Below are 24,730 nucleotides of genomic sequence, written 5' to 3'. Positions count from 1 at the left end.
TCTGGATTTCCTTGTCCACAGTACGGACATGACTTCTGGAAAGGTTTGTGATCTTAAATGAAGGATACAAAGAAAAGTGCTATCAAATATATGTCTTCTGATCTAACAATAGAAATACAGGACAAATAAGCTGAACACTAAGAAAACTTCCTCACAGAGGTGTTTTGCCAGACGAAAAATATCAGGATTTACTCATGTGACATCTACCACTGTACCAAGGGAGGTGGTAACATACTGACCACAAGGAACAGTCAAGATGGATCCTGACAGGGGAAATCACCAGTAAATGCACAAAGGGTACAACCTTCACAAAAATAGATGAAATAGATGATCTTGGAGGTGTTCTCTACACATGTGTTTTATAGGACACACAGAGGCAGAGTGAGGATGACTTTTCCTGACAGTGTGTGTGTGAGCATGACAAAGCACCCAAGAGAAAAGGAAGGACTGGACATGATGGTAGCACCCGAGGATGCAGGACAACCACCAGTTCCCACATACCTGTTGTGGAAATCGTAGATTTCTGGGAGGTTCCCAAAAAGAATTTCCTTCTTGTTCTGAAGTGCAGATGGAATCAGATGTACCAAATTGGGATTGTCCATTTCTGAAGCATATCCCTGCAGAGAAGAGTGGAAAATAAAACCAGCCTGTTCTTACCAGGGAAGAAGTACTGTGTTCATGGCACTGGAAAGCCCCCAAGTCCATGTGCTTTTGTTCTCCACAGAGCAAAGAGAGGCTTCTCCTGTGCCTGCTGCTTTGTTGTTCCCATGAATTTCTGATGCTTCTGATTTCCCCCAGAGATTTTACCCCGTAACTGTGCAAACACATTTTAACTACAAATGGACAGATTACAGGGTTAATAAAAAATAGATGAAATGATGTGCCTAGGACTCAAAAGCCATTTTGGTCATGTAGGGATAGAGACTGCTAGGACTGACTGACATATCTTTCTGCTACACTGCTTCATTGCACTAGAGTTAGTTTGGATGTATTTGTTGAACTGTGGTATTTGGATTGACTATTTTTTTGTTTCTTGTAGAAACTGGATTGTGTTTCCTCAATAAAAACTTTGAGAGAAGGACATTCTGATTTTAAAATCAAGAGTAATGTATTGATTGCCAGAGCTGCCAGCTCCCACAGATCAAATGCAATAAAGAAGCAACCACAAGTCCTTCAAGTCCCACCCAAATTTAAGCATGATTGATCCCTACTCAGCTTCTGTCCTCCCACAGATTAGGGACCTCAGAATCCCCCCACACAGAGTATGCTGGTATCCCATCAGTTTCAAAAGCTCAAGAATTATATTTGCAGCATGAGCTGCGCTTTTCTGTGTTCAAGCACTACATGGGACAATAAAGAAGAGCAGGAGAGGAGTCTTCCTTTTCCTCAATCATTTTCCAAACATACATTCACCGAATTTAGTGTCTAGCCTCATGGGCATCAAGGGTGCTGCTCCTGAGACCTATTGGTAATATTTTGAAAAGACACACTGTTAACTCTTCCTCTGTCCATAACTTTCAGAACCATGCAAATTGTCATTCTGTGGGCTCAGGCCAGAGAAGGTGCCTTTTCCTTTAAGCCCTGAGGAAAGATGTTCAAAACATCCTTCCCATTCTCCATCGGCAAGGCTGAGCTATCCTGCCAACACAGCCTGTGTGTTACAAACAGGAGGTGGGAGTGCTCAGCCCAGGAAGGATGTGCACCTGCAGTGATGACTTAGAGGTTAAGCACCAAAAAGTAATTTCAGAAGAATTTCTTACCTCTATTATACTCTGAAGTTCTTCTACATAAACCCGTTCTGTTTCTATCAGCTCATTGATTATGTGGCTAAGAGACAAGAAAGGTAGAGGGTTACAGTGTTAATCAAGCACACATGAAAAAAAAAAAGGGATTCCTTGCATATTCCTGTTTATGCCTTTGACTACACACAAAAACCCTCTGAAGGTCATCTCTCAGTTCTTCAATATTGTGCCTTGCTGATAAGATTAAAAGACCTAAACACATCTTGGACTGTCATTTTTTCAGCTCATTTTAAACTTTGTCATGGATTCTTCTGTCATTTTTAGACCTGCAAATTGGAAAAAAAATTCCCAAAAAGGGAAAAAAAAAGGTTTCTCTTCTAAGGATAACTAAAAATACTCAGTAAAATGAAACTATACTTCAGAGCTATGCTAATGTTTCTGCTTCATTTCTTTTATAAAATAAACAAAATCAGTGACTAGACTTCCATCCTTTAATACAGTGCAAAAGCAGGCAACAGGATGATGTCAGAAGTCTGAAAACATGAAAGTAGAGTAAAATATTTTTACTACACCTTGGACTTTTCATTTCTAATATTAGTTTAATGCTCCTAGGTAACTTGAAGACATATATCTTGAAGATGCCTGACTTATTTCACAGAAACATGAATGTAACTAATTCACCTTTGGACAAATAACTAATTAGATTTTAAAATAAAATTGCATTAGATCTCTCATATTTTTCTTTTTATGCATCAACTGTCCCATATTATCAGGAAAGTGTTGTCTTTAATACTGTTATGAACAAAGTTTTCAGTGTAGCTCCTCCAGAGGTTTGAGCAGTAGAAAAGGACAAGTATCTGGTGTTCTTTTCCTGGTCTGTGCTTCTCAAGAGTCTTTAAGCACGGCTACCTCAAGCAAAAACACATCCCCAGAAGGACACTAGGGAATAATGTCTGGAGGAACTGGAGTAGGGCCAGCCATGAGCAGCACACAACCTGAGGCCAGTAAAGTGCAGGCAGCTCTTGGCATCAATACCGGCACGTGCACTCACCCAGGATCTCCCTGCACACACTGCCTGTGTCTGGTTACCTGGTTCTGTGTGTCACACAACAGTCACATCATCAGTCAGACCCCGTTAGCCCTTTAGATCATGAGTCACATCTGTACTGTTGCATCCACTCTAAGGGGATTTTCTCATTCTCCACAATTTTTTAGGATATCATTTTTGAGATTGAAAAAACAATCACACTTCTGATGAGGCCTCGTTTGAATGGTTTGGCCAAGCATTTGAAAATGAAATAGTCACATTTCAGCTTGCAGCTTGAAATGCAAAAGCATTGACTAAAACATTATTAGACTTCTGTAATAGATTCACTGGTTTCCTTTGGATTTCCCCAGTCTTTTTTCAATGAAATGTGGTTTTGTAGGCTAGCTGGGGACCACTTATTCGGGTCTCATAGTCTACTACTCCTTTATGGACCACTGCTTGAGAAACATTATAAATACTGAGAAAACTGGACCTTACCTTCAACTGATGTTTCAAATTTTGTTATAAAATAGCTGGGATTTCATAGGTATCTTGACATTATGCCTTAAACTGCAGTGTCTAGCACAAGGCAGGGCAATGGATGAGGGCTGTACCAGTGCCCCTGGCCACACTCAGGTCCTGTTAGCCACTCTTGCACAGTCTGTGGGCTCCTGGTGGCTCTGCTCCCCCTGAGGTGTCCCCATTTTGGGACACCCCTAAATGTTCCACTGCTGATTGTGTCAGGACCGGAACTCAGCACACATGTGCTGCCAGTATCACATTTAATGAAAATACGAGGCAGCAATTGACAGAATTATTGTCACAGGCAGCTCTTCCCACCCTCTTTTCCCTTTTGACATGCATGACTAGGTTAGAAGTCATTTCTAGTGTAACTGGGGTGTGTGAGGTAAAGGGGCAGAGGAGAACTTCCACACTGTATTGTTCATTCATTTCAGAGACATTCTACAAGAATTTGAAGTTTGCATGGCGGCAGTCCAAACACAACAAAACTCTGAGTTGGCTGAAGTTTATGGGCAGTTCTCACAAGGATAGCTCCTCACCAGGATCATTCCCAAGCCAACAGGCCATCTCAGCAGGGATGGTAACGGATTAGGCATCTGACCTAAAGGTCAGAATCTGAGAAATCCTTAAGGTCCTACCTGTGGACATCCTTGTTGCTAGTAAAACTTCACTCCACTCCACTCGAGTATACTTGCTCCGTCCCCAACAAAACAAGGAGATTCACCAAACCAGAAGAGTTAGCCAAAGGTAGAATATTCTGGTCCCAGTAATACCTGACTCAGTAGCTTTCCTGACATGGAAACAGTGATGTGAAACTCTGCTCTGGAGGTCAAGGCCAGTTTCCTTCTGTGGAGGGAGTTAAATATGTCCTAGCAGAGGGAGCTCAGCCACCACCGACCTGGCAAACCACTGTGTATGGTAGGGCCTCTGCTGCCACCATCACTTGGCAGAGTTAGGGTGTGTTTGTGGCAGGGATGACACACAGACTCGCTGATGTGATGTTGTCAGATGTTGCTCCAGCAAAGGAAACTTCTTGAACATAATTAAAATGCATGACCTAGCTCACATCTTGTGGAATAACTGATCTCGGTTTCTAATGAAACATTGTGGCCTTGGCTACCTTGGCTACACTCAGACCACATTTCCCACAAGTGGGATTCTACAGAGGTGTCATTTGAGCAGGTTTTTTTCACTTCAGCAGCCGTGATATCCTGTGGCCCTGCAGCACTACCAAGATCTCACACACTGAGCCACTTTCCACCACTCCCAGCTTTGAGAAGCCCTGCAGTGCCAGCAAAATAAGGATGATAAGAAAGGAGAAAGCAACAAGAAAACTATTTTGACTTTGTCATAGTGCTGTCTCTAACATCTGGCAAGATAGTCATGCCATGCTGCAGTGAAGAAAAAAAAATATTTCACAGAGGAAGGAAGCTCTTAAGCAAGGGTGAGAATGTAGGAGCTGCAATGGACAACAAAGTATTGGTAAAAGACTTATTTTTAGCCAAGGTTGTCAGTGAAACCTTGGAACTGAGGTAAACTCTGGTATTAATTAGCACCCTTGACTTTAGAGATGCATTTCTCTATCTGCCCCTGCCTGTGCTGGTATTTAGATCAAAGGTAGCTATTTATATTACTTAGGACTGTGCAAATAGCAGTTAGCAATTTTTTTTTTTTTTTTTTTTTTTTTTTTTTTTTTTTTTTTGCAACAAAACTTTGTCAGTAGGTATTTATCTGAGCTGGCTTCTTCTGGTAACTGAGAGCATACTTCTAGGAAGGTCCTCACCACAATAACCATAAAGCAGACACATACCAGACCATTTCATCTCAGTAACTCTTCCTCCTTCCTTCTTCCTTAATAATAGAAGGGAAAAGAAACATAACTGAATGGTTGGCCAAGGTCTCCAGGGGTTTCAGGTCATTCTGCAAGTCTGTATCACAATAATTTTGGTAGGAGCAGTGTCAGATGGTTTTTCTGCTGTGATATGTGCTGCCTTAAAAATCCCTATCACACATAATGAAACACTAAGCAGGAATATTATCTAGTGATTATCACAACCTATTAATATCTCCTCTGGCTAAATCTCAATGGCTTTGTCCTCATACAGTTCCTATTTGTGCAGCCTGCTCAGATGGCAACATAAACTAATCAGGATTTTTTTCCCATAGCTGTGTTTCTCTAACAAACTCATTGGCTCACTTCCATTCACAGATCCTGTTTCTATGCCAGGATTTGCTATCACAGGTGCCTGTCCTGGTAAAGGGTCTTTTCCCAGAAGAGGACTTGAAGCCATTGATTAGAATTAAACCAGCAAGCTTTTCTGAAAAGAAAAGCATAAATCATAACTGGTGCTCCAAAACTATTTTGCTGCAGAAAACCTGACTGCATGGCAGGTGTGGAACCAGCAGAAATGGCACTTGTGCATGAGTTCTCCATACCTGTCTTGCAGAAACACATGGTGCCTAGTAGATGAAACAGGAGTATTTTCAACAGCCAGAACAGCAGAAAATGGGTAGGCAAGAGCAAAATATTTAACTTAATAAATTAATAAAAACCACCCCTATCACTTTTATAAATATATCAAATATAGATAGATACTTAAATTGAAAATAGTCTCTTTTAATACCCGAGGCTTCAAACACAATAGTAGAGACTGAAAGAATGTGTGTGCAGTGTAATGGAAACATAAATACAGAATAAATATCAACATTTAGATAGACTTGGACTTAAGGGAAGTCAGAGTGAATAATTTACTGGCTTGCAAAAATGAGCACAGTGGTAAAAATCTCCCTGGTCCAGCACTCTGTCTAGTTCTAAGTGTTGTGAAATTTCTATTTCTGAATGTAAATAAAATTTAACAAAACTATATTTTTTTGCAGTGGTATCTTCTTTGTAGGTAGTAAATGATGAAAATCTCATGTTCCTGCAGAAAGAGAATCAGCAATAAATATCACATCCAATTTTTGAATTAGAAATCACTACAAGAAATTCTAAGAGTGGTCTAATCGTAAAATCTCAAAATTATCTCGGTGCTATAGAATGAAGAGAAATGACAGCATGTCAGTAGCTGTGTAGAAGAAACTTCCATTCCATTTACATAATTGCATTTAAGAGGAATTTCTTTTTTTTTTGTTTCTCACAGTGCTAAAAAGGCCTTTTTCAGTTGAAAAGTATTCTCAACCGAGGTTGTGCAACAGCTCAAATGAAATTTGAGTAATGAGTCAGTTGCTGTACTTTACCTCCTAAAGTGGAGAACAAGATCATTCTGGACGTAAGAACATTTGTTTCAACAGAACTCGTTGTTAGTTGATACAGTATTTCTTAGTTGATACAGAAAACAGTTCTGTTTCTTTGCCATGTACTCCGTTTTTTTCCCTTTTTTCTCCAGTGAGAGGAATGCCTCGAAGGAGCGATTGTTCTTAAAGTACATTTCATGGCTGCAAACAAAACCCAGCTAACTAACTTTGAGAACCATAAGGGACTTAGGTAGTACACTCCACCTCATCTCAAAATCAGTACCCTTTACTGAAGTTATTGTAATCGCCTGCTGCAATGTCAAATGGATTTGCTCCAGCTATTATGGAAGTTCTTCTGAGCAGAAAATTTCTTTGTTAGAAATATATTTCACCACCAAAGTCACCATTTATAATATTTTGTTTCTTCTGAAATGATCTGAACTCTTCACATAAAAGGAATTGTCCCACATTCATTGTTCCCAAAACAAATGACCTTGGGGAAATATTTTTATATATCTTAATTAGTTGACCTACATTATAGGAACCAGAGCATAGTTGTTAATGGAGAGGTAAATTAATTAAATCACCTACAGAAAGGAATAATATGAATAGAGTACTGAAAGTCACGCAGGAGTTGTTTCTCATCTCCACTGTGCATCTACAATGAAAAGATGCATCTCTGAAGCCAAATTTGAGCTAGCTTTAGACAATGTGGATGCTGCAGACTGGTCCTTTCTGGGCACCAAAATAACAGACCACGTAGCTGTGTACATATTGGTCAACTACCCAGATTTGTGAACTGCACACCAGGCCCCCCTCGTGATTTTGGTCTTAATCTTGCAGCTGCACTGTTTCTGTTTGGTGATAAAGATATATTTAGCTTTGTGATATCTCAGCACTGGCTAATCAATTAGATAAAAGCAGGTGAATAATTTATATATAAAAACAATGTAACTGCTAAAAGTTATTAGTCTTGGGTCATATTCTAGCAGATTGTAGTAGGTTGGTAGTAGATTGAGATCCATAGAAACTACTACACACGCATGCTTGTGAAATATCTGATGTAACTGAGACACTGCAAGTTAACAGGCCGCTCCCACACTGTGCAGATGTAATTTCTTAGCACTCTTTGTTTGCTTGAGATCATGACTATTTACATGCAGGCCACAGAATTAACTTAATTACTCAAATTTCAATATTCTTCTTTAGAAATATTACCCAGTCAAAAGAAAATGTGGTGATTTCCTAAGGCCAGGCAGATCTAGTCCAGCAACAAAGCATATTGTATAAAGGATTTAAAGTGAGGACAGAGGAGGAAGCCTCACATAATTCTTCACTACACTTGCTTAAGGATGGATTTGATCTGCTGAACTAAAGCCAGTATGAGTACTCAAGTTTACCAGCTAACAAAGGAAGCTCACTGCTTTTTAAAATGTAAAAATACATATATATGCATATATGTATAAAAGTTAAGGTAATTCATATACTAACACTGAGATTTACCCTCATACTTGTTTCTAGCTAGTAATGATTAGAACATAAGTTATGAATATATATCAGTCATATATATACCAGTGAGATATATATATATATATGTATATCAGTCACAGCTGATATTCAAAAAATAAGACCTCTGAAATTAAGCACTTTAGATTTTGCATGTCCTACCCATGTGGGAAATCCATGAGGTTTTTTTGTCCTGGCAGTAATTTCTTCCTGGCTGCCTTTTTCTTAAAAGTTGAAAATAGAGCAGGTAAAGATATCTCCAGATAAGTAATAGTTTCTGACTTCTGCAAAAAAATATTTAAGAGCTTTTTTCTACGCCCAACCTGACTTTTAAGACAGCAACTACTTTCAGGTTACATGCTGTATGTTTTTTCTGTTCCTTTGTAGAAACAATATAACAATATCCAAATACCAGTTGACCTCATTGAGCAAGAAATCTGATAAGGGCTGACAATGCTGTGGATTTTCCCACACAGGGTGGTAAAGGACTTTTTTAATAACAGCAAAAGTTACAGTGGTAAAACCCCAAAACTTTCAGACAGACAAGACCGACAATATAAAACCCAGCAGTAGGTTAAAGGAAACTTAATGGACACCAATTATACTGAGAACTCATGCCAACTACTAGAGCTCAGGCTCTAAGTAAACCTAAACCTAAACCATGCCCACAGCCTCTCTCCAAAATTCTCTGTAACCTCTGGTAGTGGGTCTCTTGGTGGGAAGGATTTAGGCACATGTGACTCTGCTCCATACAGATTCCTACACCACCCTAATCTCTTACTCCAGATCACCTCTGATAGTGCTGTGACTTACAAGTCTAATGCCCGTGCAAAATCATCCCCTTCCTGTCCCTGCAAGGACATTTTGTGCCATACAGAGCCATTTTCAATTAGGATGCAAAAGCTGAACACAGAACTATTGTTTACTTCATGCAAATAGCAACACAAATTCTATCCTGAAGGTCCAACTTCTTCAGGAGGAGAAGAGCTTCAGTGGTTTTGATTCTCATGGCAGATCTGCCTTTGATAGCTTTGTTCTGCAAGATTTTGTAAAGCCATTTGGGTACAGTGAAGAATTAGTTTTATTAGTAAAGTTAATACTAATTGATTTTACAGACAGGTCTGAGTTTATGTTGGAGATGGCTGACCAGGAAAGTTCATGTTGCACTTGGGAGAGGATAGATTTGGTGATGATGCCTCACTTTTGAGAGTCTGTATTTCAAGCACTGGAACAGGCTGCCCAGGGGAGTGGTGGAGTCACCATCCCTGGAGGTATTTAAAAGGCATGCAGATGTGGCACCTGGGGACATGGTTTGGTGGTGGCCTTGGCAGTGCTGGGGTAACAGTTGGACTTGATGATCTTAAAGGTCCTTTCCAACTGAAATTATTCCATTGTTCTTTGATTCCAGTCTGAGCTGTGACCCTAAGGAAACTCCATCCTGCAAAATCTGCTTCTTCCTGTAATAGGACACAGCATTGTGCCAGACTTATAATCTATGGTCCTCCAGCCCAGACTCTGGTGGATCTTGGGCCCTGCTTTTAAATATCCTCAAGAATCATTATTCTTTGGGGCCTGGGGGAAATAAACCCAGGTGTTAGTTATGTGACAGGCAATGGAACAGGGAGAGAAAATTCTGACAAGCTCAAATGGAGTTTACAAGAGTAACTGGAACGCATATTATGCTTTAGTTAATCTCTTCTTGGCACATTTACATCAATCAGTAAGTTGTGAACTGCCATGGCTGAGGACAAACATCCCTTTTTTGTGTGTCACACTTCCTCCGCCGCAGTAATCTGGGGCAGAGGGGCACGCAAGGATCCTGCCATCTGCAGCTACCAGACTCCACCCAGCAGAGACTGGGAATCAGCTCTCAGCAACATCCACATCCATTTACTAAGCTATACTTTGGGCAGCCCTGTCTGCCACACCCCGAAACACTGCTTGCAGAATTTAATGATAAACTTAGAGAAAGAGGGAGAGACACTCTTGGCAGATACTCCAAATTTAGAAAGAAACTTTAGAGAACTGTTGGATAGACTCAAGCTGGAGAATGTGTTCAGAGGACCACTTTACTCAGTAGGAAACTCAGAGGGAAACTCTCACAATTGCAGATTGTGCAAAACTGGAAGGATATTACCCAGCATTTGGGTTTCTTACTTTTTTCTCTAAGCATCTGGTAATGGTGAGTGTCCAAGATAATACAATGGGACAGAGAGCTTTCTGGGCTCATCCATTCCTCTCCTTTTCTCCCCAGAAGGATAGGGAGCTTGGCTTATCAACCTCAGTGGCTGTTGTAGGTCTTACACAAGCCTTGCCTACATGGGAAATGCCTTGTTTGCCACTCCAGTGTTTGTAGTTAGAGCTGGGGCTGGGTGCAGCTTACTGGAAGAGATAAGAGCACTGCACCAGGCACAGCTGTAACAGAGGCTGGAGCTCTGGGTGTCCTCTGCCCACACAAGAAGTCTGGCCTGACAGTCTACTGTGGGAGCCAGCACAGACAAATAGAACTTAGGCACTTCTACCAAGAAGAGCACACTCAGAGTCACATTGTTCAGCTCTAATGCCGGTCAGATGCCATAAAGGCAAGACTGTCCATGCTAGTTTGTCCAATATGGCTATTAACCAGGGAACAGTATTTGAAGACAGGTTTATAATAACTAGAAATGCAAATAAAGCATCAGTGTCTTCCAAGTAGAGGCTACAGAGAAAGATCAGCAACAGTGTATTGAATAATCTGCATATGCACAGGAACTTTGCAGAGTCTACAGAGGAGCTGCTGGACAGACAAGTCATACTATGTAAAACAGAATTCCTTTCTAGACTCATACGAGGAAAGAATGTTCCTGCTGGATGAAAAAAATCATACAAATTTTCAGAAGTAAATACAGAATTCTAAACGTGATTATGTCACAAATCTCCCAAACCTAGTTATTATATTCCCAGTTAATGAGCAGCTTGTTAAAAGCTGGAAGTAAAGTCAGCAGTGATTTACTGCACAGTGCAATTGATAAATCACTGTTTCATTGAATCACTCACTCCATGGGACTGAGTGATCTCCCATGTGCTCTGTCCTGTCTGCTGCTGTCCTGCAAACCATGCAATTATTTAGATCAGCTCAGTGTGGGTGCAAGTCACTGACATCTGATTAGGCAACACGACATGCTCTTTGTGCTGTTGTAAATAACAATGTGAAGTGCTCAGCACTCCTTCATGAGCTAATTGACACACAGGAGCTGCGTGTTTTTAACTACGGAGTTTAAAAGCAGATTCCATTGAAACTGGTGTGAATGTGCAAAGGGAAGGCTTTGGCAGCTGTCTGGAGAATTTTACACTCTGAGAGATGTGATTGCTCCTGGTTTGTTTCAATGGTTTCCCAGCCTGGAGACTGTCACTGTACTGCCCTTTACAGAGAAAGCAGCACCACCTGAACTGAGGTGGTATAAAATCATACCAGTGCCTCTCCTTCTCCTTCCCCATCCATCACCTTGGCACTGATAACAGGGCTAATTTCCTCTGCTCCTTGGCTTGTGCCTGTGTTACCTGGGATTTTGAGGTGTCCTTCATGCAAATACATAAAGGCCAAGGACTGTCAATCTGCTGTGTCAGAGCAAAGTCAGATTTTTATGGAGAGGTGAACGAGCTACAGTTAGGGGAGAAACAAACACATAAAACTTCAAGTCCACATGTGCTTCTTCAGAGAAGAAGCATCCAGTGCTAGGCTAACACAGGGCTGCCTTTCTTTGCATGGGCTCTGTAAACCCTGAGTTGGATCAGGGGGTGGGAGGGAGCAGATCTTTAGTCCTGTCCTGGGTAGGCAGAGGAAGAGGAGGGAGCTTGCTGCCCATTGACTATGTGCTTGCAGAAATCTTCAGTGCTTTTCAAGGGGACCACACAGATTTCTGTGACATGGGACAAGGCAGAAGGTACCTCTGATCCTAATCACCCCACGTGCCTAAACCAAACCAACCATCCAGGATGTGCATGTGGCCAGCTGCATTCCAGGAACCTGCCCAGAGCCAACAGGCAGCAGAACAACTGCACAGAAAACAAGTTGAGGAATTCCTGGAATTTCTGAAGAGCATTAAAATAAGCTTAGTATCCAATAGCAAGCAGGTATGAGAGATAATAGCAAAAGTGACTGCTTAATGCTCTTTGATATTCGATTAAGTGCAAATTTTGTAAGAAAACATTGAGGGTGCTTTTTTCAGCTTTTCTCTACCTCCCAGACTCTTTGGGAGCAAGGACACAAGGACTTCAGGAAACCTCCAGAACACTCAGTAAACTACTGTATTGTAACAATAACAATATTTTTTCTCCTGTTCATAATAACTTTCCCAGTTCCCAGAAATATTTGGAACTATAGTAGGAATATATCTCCCCTTGCTATTCTACACAGATTTCTATCAGCAGCCAGATCTCCCTACATGGCAGCATACTCTTCACTTCAAAGATCTTCCCAACACTTTAGGCTGTAATTAGACTTGTGAGTGCTGGAGCCAATCTGCCCAACAGGGAAACTTCTCTGAAAACAAAGATTTTGTAAAAGTTGAAAGAGATGATGGCAAACAAGAAACAGCTTGTGGCTTCTTGAAATTTCTCCTGCTGACTGAACTTCCATTAAGTCTGGTGAAAGAAAGCAGCTCTGTGTGCCTATCGATAAAGTTGGTTTGTCTTTTAAAATGAAGGCTCCAAGTTCATCCCCTCTGCCAGCTGGAAGTTTTCATGAGCCTGGAAATTAGACTGGAAAGATGTGCTATTGGGGTTCTACTGTAACACTCACCAAAATCATGTTCTTCCAATTGTAATAGAAGTCATATTTTACATTATATTATGAAATTTGTTATGTCTTCCATTTACACACTGTATGGAAACCTTTGCAATGGAGCTTACTTATGTCTTATAAAGGGGAAAATCATTGTCTAGTCTGGAAAAGAAAAGGCTTCAGGAAGACCTTTTTATGGCCTTTCAAAATATAAAGGGGGCTTGTAAGAGAGAGACATTTACCCAAGGCTGTAGTGACAGCACAAGGGGCGATGGTTTTAGACTGGCTGAAGGCAGATTTAGATTAGATATCATAGAGAAATTCTTTACTGTGAGGGTGGTGAGGCACTGGAACAGGTTGCCCAGAGAAGCTGTGGATTACTCATCCCTGTAAGTGTTCAAGGCCAGGCTGGATGGGGCTCTAAGCAGCCTGATCTAGTGAAAGGTTCCATGGCCATGGTAGGGGAGTTGCACTACAAGATTTTTGGGTCCGTTCCAACCCACACTATTCTATGATTCTAATACTTATCTCTGCCCCCTGTAGAAGCTCTGCATCTTTGGCCAATAGCTAATAAAATCAGAAAACTTAGTTCTCTCCTGCCATACACAGCTCTGATGATTACAATAAGCACTTGCACACCAAAGCTTTTAGTAGCACTCCCTGAGCTACTAATATTTTTGACACCAGTCCACACCTAAATTTAGCAATTCCCAGACCTAATGTCAGCACAACTTTGCTATTGCTGATTTAGAATAGGGCTCTGGCACAATATTCTCATTCTGAAAATAGCTTCTAATTCTTTACCCAGGGCAGAAGTGCTGTCCTGCTCTACCCACACAACCTGATGATTCAGTGATACACTTATTCTCATGTTCAGAGTGATATGAAAACTGATTTATGAAGGTCCCCAGTCCTTGTTAGATCAGTAACACCGACCTAGATATTAAGATACACTGAATCTAAAGGATTCTTAGATTAAAATAATATTCAAATCTACAGTTGGAACCTGTAATTTAAGGGTACAAACACCTTCAGGCACACAGATTGCACACTCCAGGATGTGAATATGCAAAGTGACAGCTGGATGCTGGTGTGCAGAAGTGATCCCAGATGCTCCACAGGTTTCCTCAGCGTGCAAAACAAACTCTATGTGCATGTTCAGAGGACAAGCAGTGAGCCTGGACTGTGTACATGCTTGGGGACTATTTTGCATGTGTACAGAAGTGGTCCATGCATACATGATAGCTGAGGGCACTCCTTATTCTTAAACTTGACTCTCTTTCATTAAAGTCCCAAAAATGATACCTCAGACTCCAAATCCTAGAACTGGTCATTCATGAAGTTAATTCTATCTGAATATAAACTGTAGGAGAGCTTACTGTCTCATGAGAATCTAATTCAGAAAGCAGGGATTATGCTGCTTATATGACATGCCTCACCTGAGTACAAAATCACCAATGCCTTGCAATTTTCAGCTTATTATTCAGTAGTAATAACCTGAATAAAGATGAAACATGAATAACACTGTGTGTTATTCACTGTGCCACTACACACTGGTCACTTCAATATATGCATTGCTGTGCTTGTACGTGATCTCTGTTAAGGCCACATCGACCACTCACTGAGAACACCAAAGCCACAAGCAAGATCTGGGGGGTCATCTCATGAAAAGAGGGGAACTATGGTCAGAAAGCCCTGGAACAGATGTCAAACTTATGTGTTTCCAAAATGAAGCACTAACACTGCCTAGCAGTGTCCCAGTCTTTGTTGCAAGGTGGACTAGAAAAATGCTGATCCAAAGCAAATCAACCAGAAAAATGTTCATGTTTACAGGAAATTCAGTTTCCTATCTGACGGGGATTAGCAATATCAGCTTTTTGGAAGGAGTTTCTTTATCAGTTTATCCACTCCATAACCATAAAGAACAAATAACATCTTTGCATGCTCCCAGTCACTCCATCCTGTCCCCTTCCTTGCATTTGACAGTGAGTGTACACCAGCACGCACACTGAGGTAAACTGGTGAGCAAGAGGAGCTGACCCAACTCAAAACCAGCCTCACAAAAAGAAAACAAAAGGTTGCATCAGCTGCTCAATTGCCAGCCCTGTAAAATGGATATGAAGGGACTACATGTGGTGGGTGTGGGGAGACAGAGCAAAAGGTGCAGCAGCAGTGCCAAATGAGCTCAGAATGGTTGTGAAACCAGTTTCAGAACAGGTCTATGAATCGAGATTTCCTGCCATAAAATCATACCACAACTGACCAAATAATTTCCTCGCAATAACATTTGAACATCAATTGAATCATATCCCAGCAAAGTAGTCAATACATGTAAGATACTGAGGAATGCAGTAGTTAGGACTCCATGGATTTGGCCAGTTTGCTACAGGAACAGGCTGCCTACAGCCATTTGTCCAAATGAATTAGAAAGGGATGTCTTCCTTAAAATTTTATCCAAAATGCCCAGCTCTGTTATACTTACTAAGCAGAGAGTCATGTGGTTGAGAAAGATTTTCACATTTCTCATACAAGAAGCACCTCAAGGAAACTCAGAAAATGCTGGTTTGGCTTATCAAACAGAAGTGTGCTTCCAGATATTTAGATTGTCTTTCCATTGATTGAATATCTCCTCTGATGAATCTTGGGCCCAGACTACACTGGGCTGCAGTGGACAACAGAACAGGTGCTGTTGGATCATGCCGGTCCATCCTGTTGGGATGGGTCTGCAGGATGAAGACAGCAGCAGTTGGGCCAGAGGCACCTGGAACAGCCCCTCTGAGAGCACTGCATGGCTTCCTCAGGGCTCCTAGTAGTCTCAAAGGCTCAGAAGCATTAAATGACAGATCTCCGACCCCAACCTCCCTGTGCAAATACTTCATTGGTAAGTAGGCTTCTGTGTTACAAAGTATTTTATGGAATTTCCCTCCTACCTTCCTCTTCCACTGGCAAGAATAGCTAAAACATGTTGCTCGTACTGAGAGTAGGAAGCAATAAGAGCAGAGCAGCTTAACACAAATCTGCAGGAATTACAAATCATTCCGCAACACAGTGACATCTGGGTATGTCTCCATGTTCTGTTGAATCTTATCAACTCATTAGTTACTCTGAAATAGGACCTGAAGTTCCCATCTGGACATGAGGCCAACGAGTGGCTCATACAGTAATCAAACCCACAACATAGGTTGGTATCAGCACCATTCTCTGACCAGCTGAGTGAGATGGAAAGGCTGTTTGGGTAGCAGGAACTCACCTGCCTAAACCCCTACCCCCATGAACACGTCTGCTCTGTCCCACATCCGCTCCCCAGTGTTAGTCCTTACACTGACAAACCATTTTGCTCTCTACACTCTCAGTAACCTGAGCATGTGCGTGCTGCAGCACTGCAGGATGGCGTGGTTACAGCCAGGGAAGGTTTCCTGGGGAAAACCATGTGTGAGGGGCCTTTCAGAAGAACCAGCTGGATAGTGCTGCCTCCTACTTTGATGGTTTAGGGGCACAACCGGCTCTGCACTTCTGTCAGGGCTGAGTGGACAAGATATGGCTGAGAAGGGATGTTTAAGATGTAATTTATAAACAAATGAGGGTGGTGCTCTGAAAAACCCTCCCTAATGACATCACCGGGGACAAAAAAGAAAGGCAGAGCTTAATGTCTAAATAAGTTTTATCTCAACAGAGGACCTAACAGGATTTGGTTTAATACGAAGTAAAAGGAAATAGGAAGAGAAAGTGGAAAGGGAAGGAGAAGGGGAAAGGGAAAGGGAAGAGAAAGGGAAGTCCATTTTACATTCTGTTTACTGAAAAATAAAATCCATGAAGTGATACAGATAGAAACTTTCCTACTGTAATTTCGGGTCAGAGGCAGGATGAAGAGTGATTACTTTACTGACAGAGATGCTGCTTTTCAACTGGAGAAAATCCAGATCAGTCAAGATGGGACATATCGTTGATCCTTTGAGCAGATGTCCCTTTTCAGGAAAAAAGTGGACACAACTGTAAGACAAACTCAGTTTCTTTGCAGTGCTGATTAGAAACAGCCATTTTTTGTTCAATAATTGAAATATCTCTTTGTTTTCTATGGACCCAGTTCTTCAAATCCTATAATTATGTCTGAGTGATGTTTCACATAAACACACCTTAAATTTTAAAGTTATCTCCTGATTTTGAAAATGTGACTCACTGAAGCTGTATTTTCTGGGAGCTGCATTATCCAGACACAAATAATGCAGAAATGACACCTAAAAGTAAGAAAGAAGAATAATGCATGTAAAAAAAAACCCCACCACATTTGTGAAGTAGGGAAGGAATCACCAATTATCATTTTGGTAAGAAAAATGAATGATGCTTTGTTTATACAGTTATTTCTATTGTTATTTAAACACTGCTCAGATAACATGCTTAATTTCCACAATGACCTTCAAACTTTTCCTTCTAAGGTGAACTGAAGATTGTAAAGAACTATATTTTGTCTTACTGCAGAATCAAACAGACAAAGAGAAATCTGGGAAGGCTGCTATAAAGTATTTAGTCATACTAGGACACACAACAGGAGAAAGGAGAGATCAAATGAAAAACTCCTTAGGCCTTGAAGCTTCCCAAAAAAAAGACCTGTATTGCAAAACAACACATCCTTCTGTAGGATCATCAGCTGCTCAGGTTTTACCCTTGCTCTATTTTTGCTGGGTGACCTTGACAACAGTATTCCTATCTCTATTTTCTCTCTTGTGTGTGAAAAGAAAACAATTCCTTGCCTCACAAAGATGTTGTCAGATTTATGGCTGTAAAGTGACAAACAGACCCTAATTGTCATGATATGCAATAGTTAAACTTCTATGAAGTCAATGATGAGGTCAGGAATGATTCAGATCAATCACAGTCATGTGAAAGAATGGGAGATACACAATGGGTTTGTGTTTGATATTTATAGTCAGTGAGAAATCTATGATTCTGTGATTCTATGAAACCACACAAGGCACAGCATTGTCATGGCTTTTCAACCGAATCTGAATGCCATTTTTAAATCCAGTTTTTCTCTTTACAAAAGTTTGGCAGAAGTGTATTCAAGGAAGGCGCACTTATAGCACTTACTTTGGTTTATTTTTTAAATACTTCTGTCTTAGTCCTACTGCCCACAGAGACTGCCTTACTGTTATGTTCTTCAATGAATCAGGCATTTCCGTCAGGCTGGTGTAAGAAAGTCACCAAGGTTTATGGGGAAGGTAGAAGAGAAGGAGAAACCCTAAATCACACTTTCTTACTCCTCTGAAGATTCCCAACAGGAAATGAGAGAAGCAAGTTTCACTGTGACCTACAAACTAACTACCAGCAATAAGATGTTATTTGGCACCTCGGAGACTTAGAGGAGCAGTTAGCTAAACTTTTATGGCGTCCCCTAAGAAATTTTTAAGATATAAGTACTTTTGAACATCTGGCACATCACTTTTAGCACTCTGAGTGTCAGCGCAAGACCTAGTTTTCCCACGTAGCACACCGCGGTCTCACCCTCACCACCTCCTCGGGAGCAGGGCAGGCAGCGCCGCGGGCAGGCAGGGTGTTCGCAAACAGCGGGACACCCAAGCCGAAGAGGGAGCCCGGGCCGGGCGCGGGGAGCGCGGCGCAGGGGGCGGAGCCGGTGGCTCCCGGGCCGCCGGAGCCCATCTGCTGCCGGGGAGCGCGGTGGCCCGGCCTGTCCCTGCTGCCCGAGGAAGCAAGCGGAGGAGAAAGCAGCTCTCCGGCCAGTTCGGTAGGTGAGGTGCGCAGATCTCTGCTGGGTGTCGTCCCGTCGCCGCTCGCGCTTTCCTAGCTAAGAGCAGCCGGGTTGATCGCTCCTCTAATGGCTAAAGCGAGTCGCCGGGTAATTAAAATTAGCGAAAATATTCGGATTTTCTAAATGCTTTTCCCCCCCCTCTTCTCTGCCTGGCTTCAGGGATTGTAAGAGCTGGTCTGTTCAGGGGAGGAGAGCGTCTCACTTCTCCGCGTTTCAGGAATTGCGGTTCCCTGCTTTGGACAAACGAGTTTTCCAACTGCTTTGTTTCCAAGGTTTCGGTGCAGACCGCATCCATTAACGCCGTACGCGCCTGCCCCTCTCCCGTCCTAAAGAAGCATTTTGGGATTTCAAATCCCTCGGATAAACGAGACCCAAACTTCAGGGTAGTTTTTGATGCCTGTTCTGCGAAGCCTTTTAGCAGATTCCTCCCAACCTCTGATTGTTTGGTAGTCGATTATGTTTAAGAAAAAACAAAAAAGGGGGGCAGAAAATGATCAGGCTTTTTGTGGCACTTTCAGGGTCTTTCTCATGCCCTGAGCCTTGGAGGGAAAACTCCCGGCCACTCGAGCACTGCGGTGAAAAAACCCATTCAAAGGCGCGCAGTTTCCTCCCGCCTCTTGCTCCAGCAGCCCCTCCCGGCTTCCTATTTCTCCAAACTACTTTTTTTCTACAGGAAAAGTGTGGGATTTTTTTCTTCCTCCACTTTTCCCACACAAGAAACTCGCAGATCCGGCTGGGAGTTTCTCCGCGCAGCCCTGCGTTGCAACACGGGGACGCGCCCCCGAGAGCGCCGAGGCTGCCGCCCGCCCCGGCCTCGGGAGCGCCTGAGGAGCGCGGCCGGGAGCGGCGCTGCCCGGGAACGTGGGCACGGAGGCTGCCGCCGCCCCGAGCAGCTTTTGGGCACCCCGTAGGAAAAATCGGCAGGAGAAAACGCATTAGGCAAAAGGAGGAGAGTGAATGCTTTCAAAAAGGGCGTTTGCGTTAAGCAAAGCTAAAAAAAGAGTATCTTTTTTTGTCTGTGCTCTTGGCCAGGCTGCGGAGCTCCCAAGGGGGATGCTGGCGGCGGGGGGTGTGCGTGGACTGGCCCGCCGGCTCCCGCCTTTGTTCCCCCGAAGGCGCGCCCGCAGCCGCATGGCTGGAAGCTGTTCCCTGCCTGCCGCCCCTCCCAGGCTGCTCCCGGGCTCCGCGGATGCCTCGGAGGATGGGGACGGGGGAAGGCGCGGAGCGGGGAGGATCACCATCGGTTTGCGCAAGTCTGGGGGTCGCGGGGCTGCCGGGAGGCGGCAACAGCCATCGGGGGAAACCCCGTGGGGTCGGCGGGGTGTCCTCCAGCCGGCGATTTTCCCGGTATGTTCGATTCTCCTGGGTTTCAAAGGTTTCGGGAGAGCTGGGGATGCCCTTGTTGCGCGCCGGGAGGGGGGCGCGGGGTAGAGCCGCGGGTTCGGCCGGGCTGGGGGCGGCGGGGCCCCGGGAAGGGGAGAACCGCACTGGCTCAGCGGGGAGCACAGAAGACACCTGAGGTGTTTTGGGAAAAGTTGCTTCGTTAACTGCTTCTGCGCAAGATCCTGGGAGTATCCCGAGATGGGAGGCTGCCATTACACCGGTGTAAGCAACTACACTGAGTGCAAGACAATGATGAGAACGCCTGTAACTATCTTGGCTCGGCAAGGCAGTGGAGAACTCGGTACGTGCTGCAGCATCCTCATCTCGGGACTGCCCAGGCTCATGCGTGGGGATCTCTTAGCAGCAGTGTTGAAACTGCCAGTGCAGCTGTTGAAATCTGGTTTGTATGATGCTGTCTTGTGCTCACTTCTTCCTGCTTCTTGCATTTCTCCTAGCAGTTGGAAAGGGAAAAGGATGGGGCTAGAAAAGGAACGAATTATTTTTTAAAATGGAAAAATATCTGCAATTTAAGGGTTTTTCTCTTTTCTTGTTGAATAGGGCAGGAGACAGTAAGTCACTGTTGGTAACAGTCATGGAATATTCTAGCAGTATTCCAGAAGGCTGGACTGTCACACAAAGCTGGGTGTTTCTCTGACATTATGGAAGTTACTGGTTGTTTTGCACAGAACTATTTTCACAGAAGTCCACCATCTATTATATACAGAAATGTAGTATCACAGTAAAAATGTGGGCTTTTTTGCAGGTAAAGGTTTTGAGGTTTGTTAGTTTGTTTTTCTGCTAAGAAATATAATAGTATCTGCTTACTGGTTGTCTTCCACTGAATGAAACAAAACTGTATCACTTTCTGCTTTCTCTAAGATCCCAAATTATTGAGAAACAAACTGGTTGCTCCTGCTACCCAAAGCAGTAAGTTGGGACAGTCTCTCTGACATCTGGCCAAACTGGAGTAGTGAGTACTGATGCTGGGAATGGTAATTCACCTACAGATTAGGGAGAAGCATGTGGAAAACCCTGCAAGTCATCGCTTATCATTGGAAATGCCAGTGGCTTATGTGTTTGGTGTCACTCTGCACCTACAGTGTTACAGCATCCAGGATGTCCTGAGCACTGCCTCTGCCGTGGTTATCCCTCTGTACCTGAGCAACTGTCTAGGTAATCCTTTAACTTGAAGATGTTGGTTACTGAAAGTACAGAAGTGCTGAGGGGGTTTTGTTGTTGGGAAACCTCCCTGTGGCATTGTTGTTACTGCGGTGGATCTGGCTGGGCTTTGGAATTGGCAGAAAAAGGTGGAGGGAACCAGAACATGATGGATTAGCATTGCACTACCGGCTCTTCCTTCCACAGGGCACTTGCAGAGTTTAGTCAGATACCTTCCTTAGCTTCCTAGGATGTGCACCTCTCAAGTGAGGCTATCTAATTATGCAACAGACCTCAGTAATAACTAATCTTTAAATTCCTGTGGAAAGCAGCGTGGCCCACCTCTGTCAGGTTGGGCAGAAGTGGAAGCAAGATTTTTCACTGATAAAGGAGACATATTATTTGGATTCTTTGCAACATTTGGGAGATTGTGGTCCAGATCCTGAACTGAGACCTGTGCATTCCTGAGTCTTCAAAAACTGAAATAATAGTCATGGATACTAGAGAGGGTCCCTTCTTTCAAAAGTTTGCCAGGTAGGACCTTTGCCCCCGGCAGCAACAGGGAGAATGCTGTGGAAGGATTTTTGCCAGATGACACTTGACTTAAATTTTATAGTCAATGGGGAAACCACCACAATGCATGGAAGCAGGATGATGACATGCCTTGATTTTGGAATTGCAACTTTTTAGAATGAACCTGTACCAGTCCTGAAGTTTACTGGTTGCTTGGTTGGCTGCATAGTCTGATCTTCAACTCAGAATTGCTGCTTGGAGATGCTGTGGCTGCCACATGCCCAAATAACTCATAAAATCTAACAGATCCCAAGGCTGCTTAAACAACCTGCAAACAGATGACCTCGGAAGAAGAGAATGTTGTTGTAAGCAAAAGCCACTGAGTTGGCAGGACTGCTGAAGAGGGACACACAGGTACACCCTGCAAAGACCACAGGCTGTAAGTGTTCCTGTCTTGGCTTTCTGCAAGGCAGTTTCATGAGGTCAAGGTTGACTGTCTGGTACTAACTCCAGATTTCTGAATGCAGTTTAAGACTTGAATAAAAAATTGACACCCAGAACTCCCAGGAATGCTGCTGTGCTCTGAAGGTACACTGACACCTTTCAGGTGAGGTAGGAACTTGGGAATAAAGAACTTCTTTTGTCAACACAGAGCATGTTGTTGGAGGTGCTTTGGGACATGGCTCTAAAGGAAGGGATTTAATTGGTCCTTTGCAGTTAGAGCTAAGGAAAGTTTCTTCAAATTGAACATGCTGTTGGCCCGCTAAGACTGCTCACATTTCTTCTCCTATCGTATCCTGCATCATTCGTTTCTTCCAGTCTCACTTCCACTAAGACCTGAGGAGGCTTGTCAGACAAAACTGGCCTTTTGTCTTAGGGCAGAAAACTTAGTTTTTCTTGTTCTTTAAACTGCTACTCATCAGTAGCAATTTACATACAGTGCTGCAGCCCTGTGCCCTCAGCCCCTGATTAGTTGTGGTTTTGTACGGAATATGAAACAGGCAGAGGAAGGATGAAGTTTCTGCTACTTGACTTGGTTAACTAAAGGATGCTTAGTCTTTAACTTTGCACTGTGCACCAGACTGTGCAACCCATGTGTTTTATTGTTAAAACCACACAAAGTCTTTCACAACTCTTCCTTGTAACTTTCCTGACTTTCCAATAACATATTTATTCACTACATTTTTAGTAGGAAGCATTCTAGTGGGTAATAAGGGTGGCAAAGGTACCATACTTATGACTAATTGTTTTCTGAGGTTCTGGCTGCTTTGTCAGCAAGACCTGCGTAAAGTCCTGTGGTAATTACAAATACAGGCTTTTTAGTGCATTGTTCTCGAAGTTCAACTTTCTAGAACGATCAGGCTTCTTTAGCGGCATCTTTGTTTTCCCTTCTTAAGTCATGCCTTAAATCATCCCTGCCTTGTAAGCTTCTGCTCCCATCTTTGCAGCTTTCTTCTACAGTCCTCAGACTGGTGTTTTTTAGTTCTGTCTCTCACTGAATTGCATTTATAGTTTCTACTTAACGTTGTTTCACTAAACTATCCTCACAGCTGTTCCTAATCTGGTGCTGTGTGTATGTGTAGTGCTGTAGGTAGTTAGTTACTTTCTTGGCCATATATTAATCTTGCAAATAAGTGTGTGTATATACACACACACACATATATATACAACAGACATGTATTTTTATATATGTAAAAATATTATTTTACTGGCTCTTGATGTTATTGACTAGTGTGACCTATTATCCCTTTCTCCTAAGCTGAGACAAGTATTTCTGGTTAAATGCAAATACACAGGTTCCTTCATTTAATTTACAAAGACTGTAGTCTTGGACAAATCCCACTCCTTATTAAACACGTTGGGAGTGTTTTGCAGCTCCTTTGTTTGACTTTTCTCATCTGATTTGCATCTTGAAGCTAGGCCTGAGGAACTCTTTGCTTAGTCCTCTGTTTTGTGGCTTGTTGTGGCTGCTTGTTAGCAGCTCTCAGGGAGGGCACTTGAGCCGTGGTGAGCTGGAATTGCAGGATGCTGTTCCTCAGTGGCTGCAGCTCTTGTGTTTCTCATAAGTGCATGAGATGGGGGAGGAGAGGTGCTTTGCTTTGCTTTTTTGCCATGAGCCTCTGCTCTTCCAGCTCCCCATATTTAATAACAACAAAAATCAGGCATGTGTCTCCTGTTCAATCCCTGCCCTTGTTGCATTGCAGAAGAGGCTGTATAAAAGCCAAAATTCTCCTTAGTTCCCACAGAAGTAGGAGAGGATTAATGGAATTCATCCCACCCCGCTTGCAGACAGGCTTAAACAAAGCCTTGCATCGCTATTATCCCAGCCAATCTGCAGCTCCTTTGTATATGCTGAAGTGGTTCTCCATCCACATTATCCTAAAATCTGAGATGCTTACGTCTTTATGGCTGGCTTGAGGCAACCATGGAGACCCCCAATATGCATGTAGAAGCCTTCAGTACTGAATCTGTTTTTAAATTTTCAGAGAACTATCAGCTTGTGACATGAAACACTTGACTGTCTTGAAAACTTTAAAATGTGTAAACTACATTAGAACCTTGAAACTTATGAAATCATATAAAATATTTGAAATTAAACATTTCACTATTGAACTAATGGAAAAGGATAGCTGGATACATGAATCCAGATCTCATAGAATCAGTGCTAAATCAGTGGTGAAACATTATCCTCTCTGGTCTTTTCTGCTGGCCAGCTCGTCCAGTACACTTAGTACAGCGAAACTTTGCTGTCTTCTATAACCCTCTCCCCTAACTGACAGTCACTTCCCAACAAGTGGGATCTTTTGATACGAATAGAGAGTGGAGAACATGAACATTACAGGTTTGGATAATGCTTGTTTGTTTAGCAGTTTGGTTACTCAAACTATCTCCTGTGCCTCTTAACATAATGTTTCTTCAGTTTCAATGCTACAACTATTCCAGGCTTTTCTTAAGTCTGTGAAGACTGTAAATGCTTTCAGAATTGAAGGCTGGAAGTTAGGAGAAATTGACAGTCTAATGTGTTGCTATTTCTAGATAATTATTTGCCTCAAGTTAGGGTGACTCTTTAGCTGAATTTAAGGTGCTGTTTGTGTAACTTTAATTTTAAAGTAGTTAAA

General features: G+C 42.7%; 1 protein-coding gene across 1 annotated transcript in view; it reads right to left on the bottom strand.

Annotated features, from left to right (window-relative positions):
• MCF2L2 (MCF.2 cell line derived transforming sequence-like 2) overlaps positions 1 to 24,730 on the bottom strand; it is a gene marked incomplete at both ends in the record, with an annotated part of 135,089 nt that overhangs the window by 37,270 nt on the left and 73,089 nt on the right. Inside the window, 2 exons of the mRNA XM_082288249.1 lie at positions 502 to 617; positions 1,761 to 1,827. Of these exons, the coding sequence (XP_082144375.1) occupies positions 502 to 617; positions 1,761 to 1,827 (183 nt within the window). The remainder of the gene's footprint in view (positions 1 to 501; positions 618 to 1,760; positions 1,828 to 24,730) is intronic.

The sequence above is a fragment of the Coloeus monedula genome, assembly GCF_965178545.1.
Source record: "Coloeus monedula genome assembly, chromosome: 10".
Lineage (NCBI taxonomy): Eukaryota > Metazoa > Chordata > Aves > Passeriformes > Corvidae > Coloeus > Coloeus monedula.
The sequence above is the reverse complement of the archived record's forward strand: the minus strand, read 5'-3'. Positions and strand labels throughout refer to the sequence as shown.